The 15,883-nt window shown below is 58.1% G+C and overlaps 1 protein-coding gene across 1 annotated transcript; it reads right to left on the reverse strand.

Moving 5' to 3' along the window:
• Nucleotides 1-10,778: 10,778 nt before the first annotated feature.
• Nucleotides 10,779-11,251, reverse strand: LOC126334250 (uncharacterized; the record flags this gene model as incomplete). The annotated part of the gene is made up of 1 exon (XM_049996813.1): nt 10,779-11,251. A coding segment is annotated over one exon (473 nt), but the record flags the coding sequence as incomplete, so codon positions are not given.
• Nucleotides 11,252-15,883: the final 4,632 nt, after the last annotated feature.

Genomic DNA, 15,883 nt, shown 5'->3' on the forward strand with positions numbered 1-15,883 from the left:
ATCGCGTCAAAGATAATCTTCAAAACCGTCATAGGAACCAGCCATCACTTACGGCTCTGAAAAATCTCGTCAATGGCCGCAGACACCAAACATAACAAGAGTAAAAAAGGGTGCAGAACAAATACTTCAGAATTACTGCTGATGCCGGCCGGTACCAGACAAACCGAGACATATACACAAACCATAACATACTCAATCAAAATCCCGGAAATCATCCAAAGAAAAATCCATAAAGTTTTTTTTTTTTTTTTTTTTTGTTTTTTTTCCACCAAACCACGGATTCGAACCACCCACTCATCAGAAATCTGGGACCAAAATCCACCCGACCCAAGAACGACATTTCCCATCACGACAAAACACCACAAACTACAACATACCATGATAAACAAAAATAAAATACAAACACCATAACACTCACTCAAACAAACAAACATCTACACACACCCAAGAGACCCTATCATCCCATCATTTTGTTACCCAACATAATCAGACAGAAGGCAGGGATCAAGGACAGATCCGGTCCTTCGAGTACAGGGGGTAAAAAATACCCATCAGACCAGCTCTCTCTCTCTCTCTCCTCCTCGCTTCTCCGTGCCGACGCTGCCCCGCACACGCGTTCGCGTTCGCGTTCGCGCTCGCGTTCGGCCGACACCACACGACAGGTCTTTGGGGCCCCGCCACTGCGCACACGCACGCCTCCTCCTCTTCCTTAGTTCTTTTTCGCTTTTCTTTTCTCCCCCGCCCCCCGCTCTCACCGCCACATCATCCCGCAACCCTTGGGGCATGTTTCCCAACATCAACGCGCCCCAATTCCACTCTCTGCCCGTGCCGCACTCTCCACTTTGCTTCTCCCCGTCCCCTACACACACGACTACCGAAACCCCGGTTGACACACCTTCTCGTAGGACAGGGGTGCGTGCGTGCGTGCGTGCGTTGTCTTGACGGTGACAGCAACAGCAACGGATCCGTCCATCCCATTCCCCCCCACTCGGTAAAGAACCATGTTCAACCCACACTACACAACAAGGGGGGCACACACGAACGCGAAAGAAAGGGCAGGGCAGGGGCAACTATCTCGTACACATTCTTCCTCAGAACCCACATATCGCATCAACGAACGGCAGGCCAATTGCGGACTCAGCCGTGTCAGGCAAATCCAACCCAACCAACACCTCCCACGGAAACCCTGACACTGATCCAGCAGTACGTCCACATACATCGCCACACCAAATACGGGTGACGAGTGAGCAACAAATGGAACAATACACAACAAGGGCTGACCTAATAAAAACTGCACGTCACGTCATACCTTCCAGACAGACGCAGTTCCGACGGGACGGCGGAACCGTATACGTACCTTTCAGCCACAACAACCGACCGACTGGACACGCCCGCGTCTCCAGCCAGCCAACCACCAGGGCCACACAGCCCGCAAGTTTCAGCGTCAACACTTCTTAACGTACGTTGCAAACTTTTCAAAACATTGCCACACACACACACACACACACACACACACACACCACGAAAAGCGTCAACCTCTCTCACACTGGATACACTCAACACTTTTTGTCGGCGGAGCTTGAGGGCCAACGGTTGACACACCCCCACCGGCCACACAGGTTTCCCTTTGAAAATTGCAGTGACGGAGGAGACGCGGCATTACGAGAGGGTTGTTTCCGAGAGCGCGAGCTGGACGGAGCTGCGGCGCCGCCGCCGCCGCCGCCGCCGCCGCCGAGGGGTAATGAACGCACGCGATGCCGCATGACAGCCCATCACCCAAAGTTTCACCCACAACTGCACAGGTCGCACCCCCTTTTCGCGCCATACTAGTGTCGATCGTCAATTACAGCTGACGGTGTTCGCATTTGCCACTTGACGAGAGGGGGGGGGGGGGGGGGGGAAAAGAAAACAAACATCTGACACGCCATGTGTTTCTCTCTCTCTCTGTTACATCTAGGTCATTCGGCAGCCACTGTAAAAAAAAAAAAAAAAAAAAAAAAAAAAAAAAAAAAAATATTTTTACGACATGGTTGGGTAAGTGATTTAAAGACAACAATTGTGGGTCACACACCATAGACCATTTCGATAGTGTTCTTGTTCTTCTCTTTTTCCTTTTTTTATCGCTCAATTGAAATCAAACCTGGGGATGATGCAATGCTGCGATATGGCACAACCGTCGTCCATTGTACACAACTCGGGAACAAAAAGAAACCAATTCAGGGAACGTTCGTTCCTTCACAACGTTTCTTTCAACGCACTTGGTCTTTACCATCCTGTATATTCAACACACATTTCCTTTCATCAAACTAGGGCATTTCCATAACAGTATTTGCAATACTGCTTCTTCGACGTCATTTCACCATCTTAACTAGAGACAAACAAACAAGAAAATAGCAAAACAGCCTTGAGAACCCCGTCCACCAAATTTCAGTTAGCACGGCATCCAAGATTCTTTTCCGGGGAGTGCAGTGCAGCTGACGCTGCTCAGACCATATACCGTCGCCAGTCTCACTCAACTCTTGCGCATTCCATTCTACGCTACGTGACTATGCAAAAATGAATGAATCAAACCCGCCCAGAGAGCGTCTTGTGCGAGGGGACACACGATATAGAGAACAACAAAACACACAGGGGACACCACCACAGTTGGAGAGAACGTTTCCACCACGGCAGCCGCGCCGTTACGCGCTTTTTTTTTTTCCTCCCCCCCACTGCACACCTCCGACACCACGGGAACGTTCACCGTCCCGTTGCCCTACACTGGCGTTTCTTTTCAACCCCCCACCCTATTCCTCGCTCCCCGGACATTCGACCGATCACAAAGTGCAACCTCTCGTTACCGTCGGGTGCCCCTCTTCATCCCCGGGGCGCCAACAACAAAACAAAAACACCACCGACGCCGTCGTCTCGCGTCACCTCACTCAACTGAGCGGAAAATACACGTACATCCAGAATGACGACACCGCCTCCAGACGTCAGACGTCAGGTCGAAAGAGGGCACCGTACGTCGTGGCGCGTGGTCTCCTAACTCACCTCGCGCGTACAAATACAATGCAATGCGTGTCTCCTCACGTTCACACACACCTCCACGCTCCACTTTTACGTCGCCCAACCAACCAACTACTAACTTAACCCACCCGCTCGGCGTAGAAGCAGCTGTAGGCGGCAACGTGTTTCTCACCCTCGCCACCAACGGTGTGACATCCGACAATCGCGGTTTGCTTTCCGTTCCACACCTCCGGCCATACCATACAAAGGGGACAAAAAAAAAAAAAAAAATATATATATCAAACAAGCCAACTCCAGCGATCCGCCCCCCTAACACCAACACGTCTCGAAACACCCACGCCCACGACCCGGCTGTGGCCTAAAGTGCGTATCCCAACGTCACACCAAAACCAAAGGCGCCGGCGCCGCACCACACCACACCACAAGCTACAGCTACAGCTGTGCCGCCCGTCCACCCGCTCACAACAACAACAACAACAACAACAACAATTCCGCCCTTCCCGCAAAGGCATTTTGGTGGCCCTGAAAAGGGCCGTTTTTTCTTTTCTTCGCCGCGCCGCGGACGAGCCTCCTATTTCCAAGAGCCACCTCCTTACTTGGAGCTCGTGTACTTGGTCACCGCCTTCGTGCCCTCGCTCACCGCGTGCTTGGCCAGCTCGCCAGGCAGCAAGAGCCGCACAGCGGTCTGGATCTCGCGGGACGTGATGGTCGAGCGCTTGTTGTAGTGCGCCAGGCGAGAAGCCTCGGCCGCAATGCGCTCGAAAATGTCGTTCACGAAGCTGTTCATGATGCTCATCGCCTTCGAAGAGATGCCCGTGTCAGGGTGCACCTGCTTCAGCACCTTGTAGATGTAGATGGCATAGCTCTCCTTCCTCTTGCGCTTCTTCTTCTTGTCGCCCTTCGAAATGTTCTTCTGCGCCTTGCCAGCCTTCTTGGCGGCTTTCCCGCTAGTCTTGGGCGGCATCACGAACAAACAGGCAGGCAGGCAGGCAGGCAGGCAGGCAGGCAGGCACGCGCAGTCAGTCAGTCAGTCAGGCGCTCCGCTCCAGTCAGCGTCTCCCCACACAGTGGCACCCGCCGCACGCCGCCGCCGCACCTTTACCAGCTCGCCCTGCTGCGGCCGCCGACCAATGGGGCGCGCGCGCAACCGGCCGCCGCACCCGAGCCCATAAAGGACCCCCACCCCGCCGGCGCCGGCACGCACTCCGCTGCTCGACTCGCTGCGGCTCGCACCGTTTGGGGCGTTGTGCTTTTTCTTTCTCGCTTCTTTCCAAACTAGCCCATCGCCATGTCCGGACGCGGAAAGGGAGGCAAAGTCAAGGGCAAGTCAAAGTCCCGCTCAAGCAGGGCTGGGCTCCAGTTCCCGGTCGGCAGAATCCACCGCCTCCTGCGCAAGGGAAACTACGCCGAGCGCGTCGGCGCCGGGGCGCCCGTCTACCTCGCCGCCGTCATGGAGTACCTCGCGGCTGAGGTGCTCGAGCTGGCCGGAAACGCGGCCCGCGACAACAAGAAGACGCGCATCATCCCGCGCCACCTGCAGCTCGCCATACGCAACGACGAGGAGCTCAACAAGCTCTTGTCGGGCGTCACCATCGCACAGGGAGGTGTCCTGCCCAACATCCAGGCCGTCCTGCTGCCAAAGAAGACCGAGAAGAAGGCCTAAAAGAGAGACAGCGCAATCGGCAACCGCCGCGTGCTCCCTTGGCACGCAGCGCGCCATTTGCCGCCTCGGCTCAAAAAACAAAACACAATCGGCCCTTTTCAGGGCCACCACACAAACCTACGTCCAAAGCAGAATTCCAGTCGTTCGTCGCACCACTTTTCTCTCTCTCTCTCTCTCTCTCTCTCTCTCTCTCTCTCTCTCTGTGTACGGTTTTTTTTTCCTTCTTACACACACAGGCGCCGCCATCTTGTACACACGTACTTGGCCACCTCCTCCACTCAACTCCACGCACGCACAGTCTCGCGACCATTAACCAGCACACGTGGCGCACAACAACACACCTCAAAAATAACCCCTCGGCGCTCAGCCGCGCCGCAACACACAGCCCATCCACCGACAAGAAGCATACAAGCAAAGAGGGAGGGGAAGGAAGGAAGGAAGGAAGGAGCTCACACAACGCAAGGGCACGCTTCCTTCCCTCCCAACCGCACCGCACACCACGTCAAAAAAAACTCCAAACAAAACTAAAAGGCCAAGTAGACTAAAAAGGAAAAGAAAAACCAGCAACACAGACTCTTTCGCACTTTTCAACTTCCGAACACTGTGGTGGCCCTGAAAAGGGCCGTTTTTCAATCTATCTCTCTTTCCTTCCTTCGGTCTCACACCGCCTAACCGCCGAAACCGTACAGGGTGCGCCCCTGCCTCTTCAGGGCGTACACCACGTCCATGGCCGTCACAGTCTTGCGCTTGGCGTGCTCAGTGTACGTCACCGCGTCGCGGATCACGTTCTCCAGGAACACCTTCAGCACTCCGCGCGTCTCCTCGTAGATCAGACCAGAGATGCGCTTCACGCCGCCCCTGCGCGCCAGGCGGCGGATCGCGGGCTTCGTGATGCCCTGGATGTTGTCGCGCAACACCTTGCGGTGCCGCTTGGCGCCACCCTTGCCGAGCCCCTTTCCTCCCTTGCCGCGGCCTGTCATTCTTCTTCTTCAAGCGTCTCAACCACAATAATATAAAAAACAGAAAGCAAGGCAAGCTCCTCACCCGGCGCTAGCGAGTCGGCTACGGTTGTGGCGCCCAGCGCGCGCGCCGCCCCCCTATATAGACTCTGGGGCCCCGCGGCCCGCCCTCCCCTCCCCCCACCACCGCGCACCGAGGGCATATAAGCGCAGCACCCGGGGCGCGCGGGCCCGTTGTCAAGGCAGCACCGGACGCCGTCGCGCACGCATATCCTCCACGCCGCATCCGCATCCGCAGTAGCCATGGCCCGGACAAAGCAAACGGCCCGCAAGTCCACCGGCGGAAAGGCGCCGCGCAAACAGCTCGCCACCAAGGCGGCGAGGAAGAGCGCGCCCGCCACCGGCGGCGTCAAGAAGCCCCACCGCTACAGGCCGGGCACCGTCGCCCTGCGAGAAATCAGGCGCTACCAGAAGAGCACAGAGCTGCTCATCCGCAAGCTGCCATTCCAGCGCCTAGTGCGCGAGATCGCCCAGGACTTCAAGACCGACCTGCGCTTCCAGAGCTCCGCAGTCATGGCCCTGCAGGAGGCCAGCGAGGCCTACCTCGTCGGCCTCTTCGAAGACACCAACCTGTGCGCAATCCACGCCAAGCGAGTCACCATCATGCCCAAGGACATCCAGCTCGCGCGCCGCATCCGCGGCGAGCGCGCCTAAACCCGCACACCGCCAAACAAACAAAACGGCCCTTTTCAGGGCCACTAACGTCTCTCCGTCGCGAGCAAAACTTTGTCGGTCGCAACGACTAGTTCCCCACTCACTCTCCAGTCCAGTCGTCCCACCCCCGGCCCGGCCCGGCGCCGCCGTTTCCAAAAAAAAGAAAAAAGCACCGCACCGGCCGAACCAAGTCGCAAGCGTCAATAGCGCCACCCACACAGGCCACGGCACAAAACGTGACGCCCGGAAAGCAAAGCAAAGCAAAAAAGACTATTCCAAAACCACCACCAAGACAAACAAACAAACAAACGCGGCGCAAAATAAATAGGTAAAAAATAATAAAAGTAAAATACACTTTGTGTAACACCAACCGCGGCGCCGCCGCCCACGCCCGCCAACGACCCCACAATCCAACCACCATCCACACATGAAACAAACAAACGCCAGCAAGCAAGACAGACAGACAGACAACAAGGCAACCGACCGACCACGACACGACACGACAATCAACACCTTCCCGACGTGCTTTGATGGCCCTGAGAAGGGCCGTTTTTGTTTTTGTCCGGGACCGCGCGACAGCCTCTGGTTGCGCGCCGGCCTCCAGGCGACGGTGTCAACCGCCAACCCTTCCCTGCCCTTTTTACTTCTTCTTCTTGGGCGAAGCCTTCGCCTTAGACGGCGTCGCCGTCGCCTTCTTCGGGCGCGGCGCCTTCGGCTTCTTCGTCGGAACCTTGGCGGCCTTCTTCGCCTTCGACGGCGACTTGGCCTTGGCCGGCTTGGCCGCAGCCGCCTTCTTCGCACCCGCGGGAGCGGCCGACGCCGCAGACGCCTTCTTGGCGGCGCCCGCCTTCCGACCGGTCGCCGCCTTCACGCCGCCAGCCTTCTTTGCGCCGGCCGCACGGGCCCCCTTCTTCTCCTTGCTGGCCGGAGCGGCGCGCTTCTTCTTCGCACCACCGCCGCCACCACGAGCCTTGCCGCCCTCGGCCGCCCCGCCGCCGGCGCCGGCAAGCTTGAAAGAGCCCGACGCGCCCTTCCCCTTCGTCTGCACCAGCTCGCCAGCCACGACGGCCGACTTGAGGTACTTCTTGATAAAGGGCGCCAGCTTCTCCGCGTCCAGCTTGTAGTGCGCGGCAATGTACTTCTTGATCGCCTGCAGCGACGACCCGCCGCGCTCCTTCAGACTCTTGATGGCGGCCGTCACCATCTCAGAGGTGCGCGGGTGCGCAGGCTTGGCGCGCGGCTTCTTCGCAGACGACGCAGACTTGGCCTTCTTCGTAGTGCCGGTGGCGGCGGGTGCCGCGGCAGTCTCGTTCGTAGCCGCCTGGTCTGCCATCTTTTGCCTGTTCTCTTTTCTTTTTTCCCCTTGCTTTCGCTTCCTTCTCTCCTTCGACGACGCACAACAGCGAGGGGCGCGCAGCAGAGAATAGCCGCGCACGCCTCTCGCATCACGATGTAGTGTCTTCCAAGGTCGACACTACTGTTGTGTGGCTGAAGTTCTGGTAGAATCTCTCTACCCTTCCTTCATCATGTGGAACAACGGTGTTGTCCTTTCAGTTTCTTCTTAGTGCAAAGCTTACGGATTTCCATGTTGCCTTGCTTCGTGGGCGTTGTATTTTATGAAGTTTGCTGCGGTTTCCTTTTTTTTTTTTTTTTTTTTTTTTTTTTTTTTTTTTTTTTTTTCCCGCAGCAGGTGTTTCTATGTTCTACTTGTCAGGTAGCGATGTGTGCGCTAATCTTGCATGGCGGCATTGTCTGCTGGCCGTCTCAGGAGGTCTGGCCAGCGAAGAGTACGTCGCCAGTGTGGACGTTGTCCAAGATTCCTTACAAGCGGGTTATCTGATGTACCCGCTTTGATGTAAAATTTTGTGGCCGCTTCTTCGAACCGCCTGCGTAGCGGTACGATGTCAGCTACCACGTGTGTGTCCTCCGTGGGGAAGTCCCGTGGGAGGTGTAGAGCTAACCTGATCGCCCTGTTCTGCAGTTTTTGCAGCCGCTCCAGGTTTGTTTGCGCCGTGTTGCCCCACACTACCGCCGCGTATTCGAGGAGAGGTCGAATTACGGACTTATATAGTGTGAGGCCGACGTGTGTAGGCAGTGTCGTAGTGGGGTTTAGCAGTGGGTAGAGGAGTCTTAGTCTACCTAGTGCTTTGCCCCTGATGCTCTCCACGTGTGGCCTCCAGGTGAGGTGACGGTCCAATGTGACGCCCAGGTATTTTGCGGTTCCGCTCCAAGGGACCGGGACGCCTCGGACCGAGACTGTAGGTGCGTCGTCCCTGAAGTGCCTCGTCGCAATAATTATAGCCTGCGACTTTTCCCCATTGTAGGCTAGGCGCCATTTTTTCGCCCAGTCAGTGAGGGCGTCGGTGGCCGTCTGGAGTTTCCGCTGCAACGCCTCGACGCATCTGCTGCGGCTGTAAACGGCTGTGTCGTCCGCATACAGCGCCAGGTTGACGTGATCTGTGCGCGGTGGATCGGCCGTGTACAGCGAGTATAGCGTCGGCCCAACGACCGAGCCTTGAGGTACACCCGCGAGTATTCGACGCTCCGTGGAGATTCCACTGTCCGCCCTGACGTGGAACGTTCTGCCCTCGAGGTAGCTCTGTAAGAGCTTCACGTGCGACACCGGGACGCCCAGGTCAAATAGCTTGAACAGGAGGCCCCGATGCCACACGGAGTCGAAGGCACGCGACACGTCGAGCAGGAGAGCGCCGAAATACTCGCGTCGGTCGATGGCACCGAACGCCTCCTCTGTTAGGCGCAGCAGCTGGTGCGTCGTGGCGTGTTGACTCCTGAAGCCAAACTGTTCATTTGGCAGGAGTTGTTCTGCCTCGATGAGCGCCCGCAGGCGGACCAGATACAGGCGTTCGAATATTTTCGATAATGCCGGAAGCAGGCTGATTGGCCTATAGTTTTTTGCCCTTCTGATGTCCTTCCCAGGTTTGGGGAGGGCTACTATTTCGGCATGCTTCCAGCATGATGGGAAATGTTTGCTGAGCAGCACCTGGTTGAAGACTGACGCGAGGACGTCTGCTGCCATGTCCGGTAGCTGCTTCAGCATAACGTTCGTTACGTCGTCTGGTCCGCCTGCTTTTTTACAGTTTAGGTGGCGAAGTTGCAGTTTGACTTCTTCCGGTGAGATCGGCTCGATGGCGTCTTCTACCTCGTCGTATTCAGCATCAAGGAAGACGGTGAGGCGTTCATCTACTAACTGGATGTGGGCGGCGTCTATCGGGTCGTTGACTGGCGTGAAATTCGCGGCGAACGCGTCCGCTAGGGCTTCAGCCTTCGCGTTCGGCTCGCTCACGAATTCGGCTCCCACTTGCAGCGGCGGAATCTTTTGAATGCGGCGCAGGTAACCTTTTACGGCTCTCCAGGCCGAGCCGTCTTCAATGTGTAGTTGTCCCATCTTGCGCGCCCACTCCTGATTTCGATGTGCGTCTACATCAGCCTTGATATGACGGCACAGTCTGTTTAGTTCTCTCTTGGTGGCTGGATTCCTGGTCCTCTGCCACTCCCGCTGTAGGCGGTTCTTCTCCACGATATCCTCACGGATTTGTCGTGGCAGAGGATGAGGCCGGCAGTCAATGTTGGCGTCGTCTCTGACAGGCGTGGCCGCAGCCACGGCGTCAACGATCGACTGTCGGATGTGCTGTAGTGCTGCGTCTGCCCCGTGTTCCGCCGCGTCCGGTGTGGCCTCAAGGGAATCGGTGACGGAGTTTCGGAACTCGTCCCAGCTGATGCTGCGTACGTCGAGACCTCTACGCTGTCTTGGGAGAGCGTCGGCGTCGAGGTCAAATATGACCGGTACGTGGTCTGAGGACATCTTTGGCCGCGTGCCGGCCGTGACGTGAAGGCGGGCGCCCTTGACGATCATTATATCCAGGATATCCGGGTGGCCCCGGTTTCGTGGATATATTGTCGGCTCGTGGGGACCGATGACGACAGCTTCGTGGCGTTCTGCGACACGGAGCAGGCGCCGCCCGCTTGTGTTGGTCGTCCTGCTGTTCCAGACCGCGTGCTTTGCGTTGAAGTCTCCCCCCAGTATGATTTTTCCGGGGAGAGCCAGCAACTTGTTGTAATCTCCCGGTAGGAGCGCTCCTCTGGGCGGTCTGTAGACAGCGACGAACGTTATAGTGCCGTGTGCCGTTTCCACTGATACGGCAGTTGCTTCTGTCGTCGCCATTTCTGGTTTTTGGACGCGGTGGTGCCGTAGTGTCCTCCGAACATATACTGCAGTGCCGCCTCCATGTGTTGGCCTGTCGTCCCTGTAGCATTCGTAATTTGCTACGCCTACTCGGACGCCAGGCTTAAGCCACGTTTCGGTGACGAGACATATGTCGATATTCTCGTCACGAATAAGTTGCCTGAATTCGCCTGCTTGCTTAAGGAGCCCCTCGGCGTTGAAGACGCAGGCTTTTATACCCCTTAGAGCTTCAGGCATGATGGCTGCATGGTTGAATGGCGGATGCAACTTTCTGCACCACGGCCAGGAGCTCAGACATCTGCTGCATCATCGTCTCCATGCAGCTGAGCATTCGTTCTACGCGGTCGTGATTGTCCGCGTTTCCGCCGACAACATGGCGCGCGTCCGTCGCGTTGCTCTCCACTTGTCCGCCATCTTGTCGGGCTCCGACAGTATGGCGGGGCGCTGTGGGGCGCCGCCATCTTGGCTCCGGGAAGTCCTTGGGGCTCCCCAGGTTAGGAGCGGCTGCCGCTGGTTGGTGCGCTGCGCGTGCCGGTGGAGCCGGGACGGCTCGCGCTGATTGGTCCGCTGCACGCTGGGTCGCTGCGGGTTGGTAAGCCAGGCGCTGCGGGGGTGCAGCGGTCGGGGCTACCTGCCTGCGCGGCAGCGCTGTGGGCGGGGCTACGGAGCCCTGTCCTGCAGTTGGGCCAGCTGCCGGCTGGGCTGCGGTAGGTGGAGTCCGTCCGCCATTGCTCACCGATGCGTGTGTAGCGGGGACTCCATTTTGTGGCGCCGCGTTGTCTGGAATTTGGCGCGCTTTTGCGGTCGTTGCCCTGCCTCGGCGGCCTCCTCTCCTGTTGTTCCGCTTCTTCCGGGGCTGGGTAGAGCGTTGGCGGGAACTCTGCCTTTGTGTTCCCTTGTCTTCGTTTCCGCGCGCGCGGTCGGCGAAATCGAGGAGCACTGGGCAGCCACGGTAACTAGCCACGTGTTTGCCTTAGCCGCGCACGCGCCTGGCCCAGCCAGTGTCGCGGGCGGGCGCGGACGGCCGAGAGAGCGGCCGCCACTCGGCGCGCCGCCGCGCCGCCGCGCCGCGCCTCCCGCGCTTGCTACCGCCCAACGTCCGACAGCCTGCGCGGAGCAGCCCCCAACCTGCGCCGCAACCACCCGCGCCATTCAAACCACCGAGGATGGGGCTACACACACCGACACCACGGTCGCCAACCAGTCGCCGCGGCGGCGCCGCAAACCACGGCCAAACTGCAGCCACCGCGCGCCACAGCCTGGGTCGGCCCGCCGAGAATCGCCGCCCCCGCCCAAATGCCGCCCCCACAGCCCCAGCCGACGACCCGCCACAATGGCCAAACCTTCGTCAAAACTCCCACACCGTCGCCGCGGCAGCCCGGCCACCGCGGCCGGCGCCACAGCCACACGAGCCGAGTCGTGCGGCGATGACGGCCGTGCACAAACGCACCTCCGCCGCCCCATCGCCTTCCGCCGTTTTCCCGATCGGCCCGCAGCCGTCGGGCCACGGCCGCGGGCCGTCCTCCTCCTCTCGCCTCGCCCGCCAACACCCACAGCCCTTCCAACACATTTTTTTTTTCTTTTTTCTTTTTTTTTTTCTACTTTTTTACGATCGCCGCCTGCGCAACATGGCACCGGCCGACGGAGCGCCAACCCCCCCGCCACAGGCGAAAACAAGACAACGATAAACAAACAAACAAAATAAATTACCAGCCAGCCCCAACTACAGACACACCGAATCTGCCCTCACAGCCGACCTTACACGCCTCAACGTCAAAACAAAGGTGGTTTCTTTCTTTCAACGGTTACCTTACCTTAGGTTACGTCAGGTTAGGCTAAGAAGGCGTCAGGGTTAGGTTAAGCGTTGACGTGACGTCACGTCTTAACGTAGGCGTTAAGCTAAGGTTGCGGTCACGTACGTTAGGTTAAGGCGACTTGGGGGTTGGCCTAAGGGCTTACGTTAGGTTACGTTAGTTTAGGTGGCTGCGTTAACGGCTTAAAGAAGTTTAGGAGGTTAAGGCGTCGAGGCGGCCGCACCCCCTTAGCTGCTGCGGCTCGGCCACGCCACGCCACGCCACGCCACGCTTTGGGGTTTCATAAGGTCGCGCGGCGGGTCGTCGGCACGCCGCAAAGGACAAAACTGCAAGACGACGTCGAAAAACAAACAACAGGTAAAAAATAAATAAGTAAAAATAAACGACGCCGACAGGCGGGGATCAGCAGAACGAGCAGATTCCGGAGAGCGAACGAGACACACACGCACGCACGCACACACACACACACACACACAAACCCCCCCGAGCCGAGAGAGCACAGCACCACCACGTGTCGGCCTCCGCTCACCCGACTCGGCTGGGCTGGGCTGGGCTGGGCTGGGCTGGGCTGGCGGCCGGGCCGGATGCACGTGCACGTACACGTACGGCTACAGCCACTACCCGTACACAGCCGCTCTTCACGCAACACCAGCCAAATGGCGCGCCCGCGGCTCGTCGCGGTCGCAACGCCACGCCGGCACACTTTCGGCACCACCGTCTTCGCGCGCACCGCAAACAAAAACGCAGCCGACACACACAGAAAAAAAAAAAAAACAACACAGAGCGCGAGAGACGGGCGGCGGCGCACCTTTCGCCAGCCGGCAGGCAATCGACTCGCCCAGTACGACAAACGTGCACGCCACCCCACCCACCAACCAACCAGTCGTCGTCGTCGTCGTCGTCCCGAAATCAAACAAACTCTCAAAAGGCACAGCCCCTGCTGCCAACGGACGCAGGCGCCACGCAGCTCCCTTCCCGCCACACTCGATTCGCAGCGCAACTCACCCGGCACACCGTCAAACGACGGGCTGGGCTCGCCGCATCGCCGCAACCTACACACCTTCCCCGCCACGACGCACAGCCCCACCAGACGCCCGTGCCGCAACGACACTACCGCACTACTCCTCTCGCCCTTGCCATACACGACACAACACGCCAAAAAATGAAAATCCAAATACAAACAAAAACACCGCCCCCACGACCCAAACACATGCACGGCGCGCCAACACACGCGAGGCAAGGCACGCAGCAAACGGCGTCCCCTCCGCGTCGCGCCATCAACCTACACACACAAGGCAACACCAACAACAAACAGCCAGCCAGCCAGCCAGCCAGCCAGCCCCACTCTCACGCCGCAAAAACAGAAAACACACCGAAACCGCCAAACGCCGCACATTCGCGCTTCGCACTCACCACACACCTCTCGGCATCCGTTTCGCACACAACGACGCGACGCACAATACATCATCACGGGCTACGCACGCACACCGCGACCCACTTTTTTACGACGCCCTCGCCAGAGCACACGTGCCCACGCCCACACACAGTCGACACAACGACGCAGCGCGCAGCAGACGCGGCCGCAACACATACCTCCCCGACGACGCGCCAACACCGCCAGCCACTGCTCACTCGCCCAAGCAACCCGTGCACACAACTGCCACACGCGTCCACCACGCCGCCGCCAACCACCCGCCCGCCAGGGGGCGCTCACGTCCGCGACAACAGCGCGGCACCGCCGGACCGGGCCGAACCGAGCCGAGCCGCCGCCTCCTCTCCACTCGGCACGCCACGTCCTGCTTGCAAAACACATGGCTCGTCCCTCTGTACACACAACGCGCCTGCCTGCGGTCGCCGCCGGCATCTATCTACCTGCGCATCGGAGCCAGGCCGGCAAGCCCACACTTAAATAATGCACTTCACCAGCCAAACAAACCCACTCTTCCTTTCTTTGCACAGCGCATGCAACAGCAGCCCCAGGAGCCGGGCCCGCCGCCAGCGTCTCCTCCTCCTCTGGGCACAGCCAGCCAGCCGTTCCCACCGCCCCGCCCCTGCTCTGCAGAACAAGAAAAAACGAAAAAGTACCAACACACGCACCCAAAGCGTAAGCCAGACAAGACCAGCCTCTCCAAGGCCACACACACGCAAAAAAACAAAAAAAAACAAAAACACTACAACAAAATAAAATAAAATGAAAAAGAAAAAGCAAGCTGTCGCCTCGCCCCCGCCCGTCCCCCCACCCCACCACATTCGCCCCCTCCGCTTGTTTTCCTTTCTACAATTTCCCTCTTTTCCACCCAATATCCCGCCGCGGTTTACGGGCACCGGCCGATTTTGCGCCCGCCCACATGTGTGCCTACTCCCCACCACCATTCCCTCCGCAGCCCGCAGCCCGCAGCCCGCAGCCCGCAGCCCGCTTTTCCCCCCTCCCTGCCCACACCACACCACACCACACCACACCACACCACACCACACCACACCACACCACACCACACCGACGGTGCTGACGTCGACACGCACCCAAGACAGGGGCCACGACCGTCTTTTTTCCTGGGCCCATCCCCGCACCGCACCTCCTTCCAATCATCAACGCTGTGGCGCCTGTGTCCGCGCGAGACGCGTGCGCGCCGCCTCTCTCAACATCCGTCCGCCGGCCGGCCCGTTTTTCGGCCCCCAGGCCATCCGTCAACCACCACTGCCCCTGCCCGCCCCGCACCACACCACACACCGCTGCTTGCCCCGGCCGTTGCCACCAAAGGCGCCAACCGCAGCCCGCGCGCGCCAGAAAGAGATGGCAAAACTACAGGGACCCAGCCGACCGACGAAAATCAGAGCAATTGGCCGGGAGGATCAAAAAGAGAGCTCCGAAAACCACCGTAGCGAGGCGTGGGAGGAAACGTTACGAGAAGCAGGAAGGGACCAGGAAAAATTCTGGAAATTTCTTAAAACTCGTAAACTAGACACGAAACATCTACATCTACATGGGGAAGGAACGACCCCACAGACCGAGCTGAAGCACTGGCGGATTCACTAGAAAGGCAATTCCAAGCACCAGAAGCGGTAGATGACGAAACTGATGACCACCAGGAAATGGTACTCAGAAGGGTAAAACCGCATCCTAAGTGCCCCGATCAGAACATCTTTCACAATCCAATAAACGCAGAAACCCCGTATCTTATCACATCACAAACATACACACATCCTAAGAAGGCATCAGGCCCAGATTCCATCAAACCGCAACTACTACATCACCTACCTCCAGCAACTATCAATTATCTATCTAACATCAATATATAATGCTTGCTTCAGACTAAACTACTTGGAAACAGGCCCGAGTCATCACATTACCAAAGCCAAACAAGGACTTATTATTTCCGCAAAACTATAGGCCAACTTCCTTGGAAAGGTTCTCGGAAAGCTCATTCAAACTGAACTGAAGAAATTCAATTCTTAAAGGATAACAACATAATCATCCCACAACAATTCCGATTCCGCGAAGAACACAGCACCACCCACCAGG

This window comes from Schistocerca gregaria, unplaced genomic scaffold (genome assembly GCF_023897955.1).
Source record: "Schistocerca gregaria isolate iqSchGreg1 unplaced genomic scaffold, iqSchGreg1.2 ptg001719l, whole genome shotgun sequence".
Classification (NCBI taxonomy): Eukaryota; Metazoa; Arthropoda; class Insecta; order Orthoptera; family Acrididae; genus Schistocerca; species Schistocerca gregaria.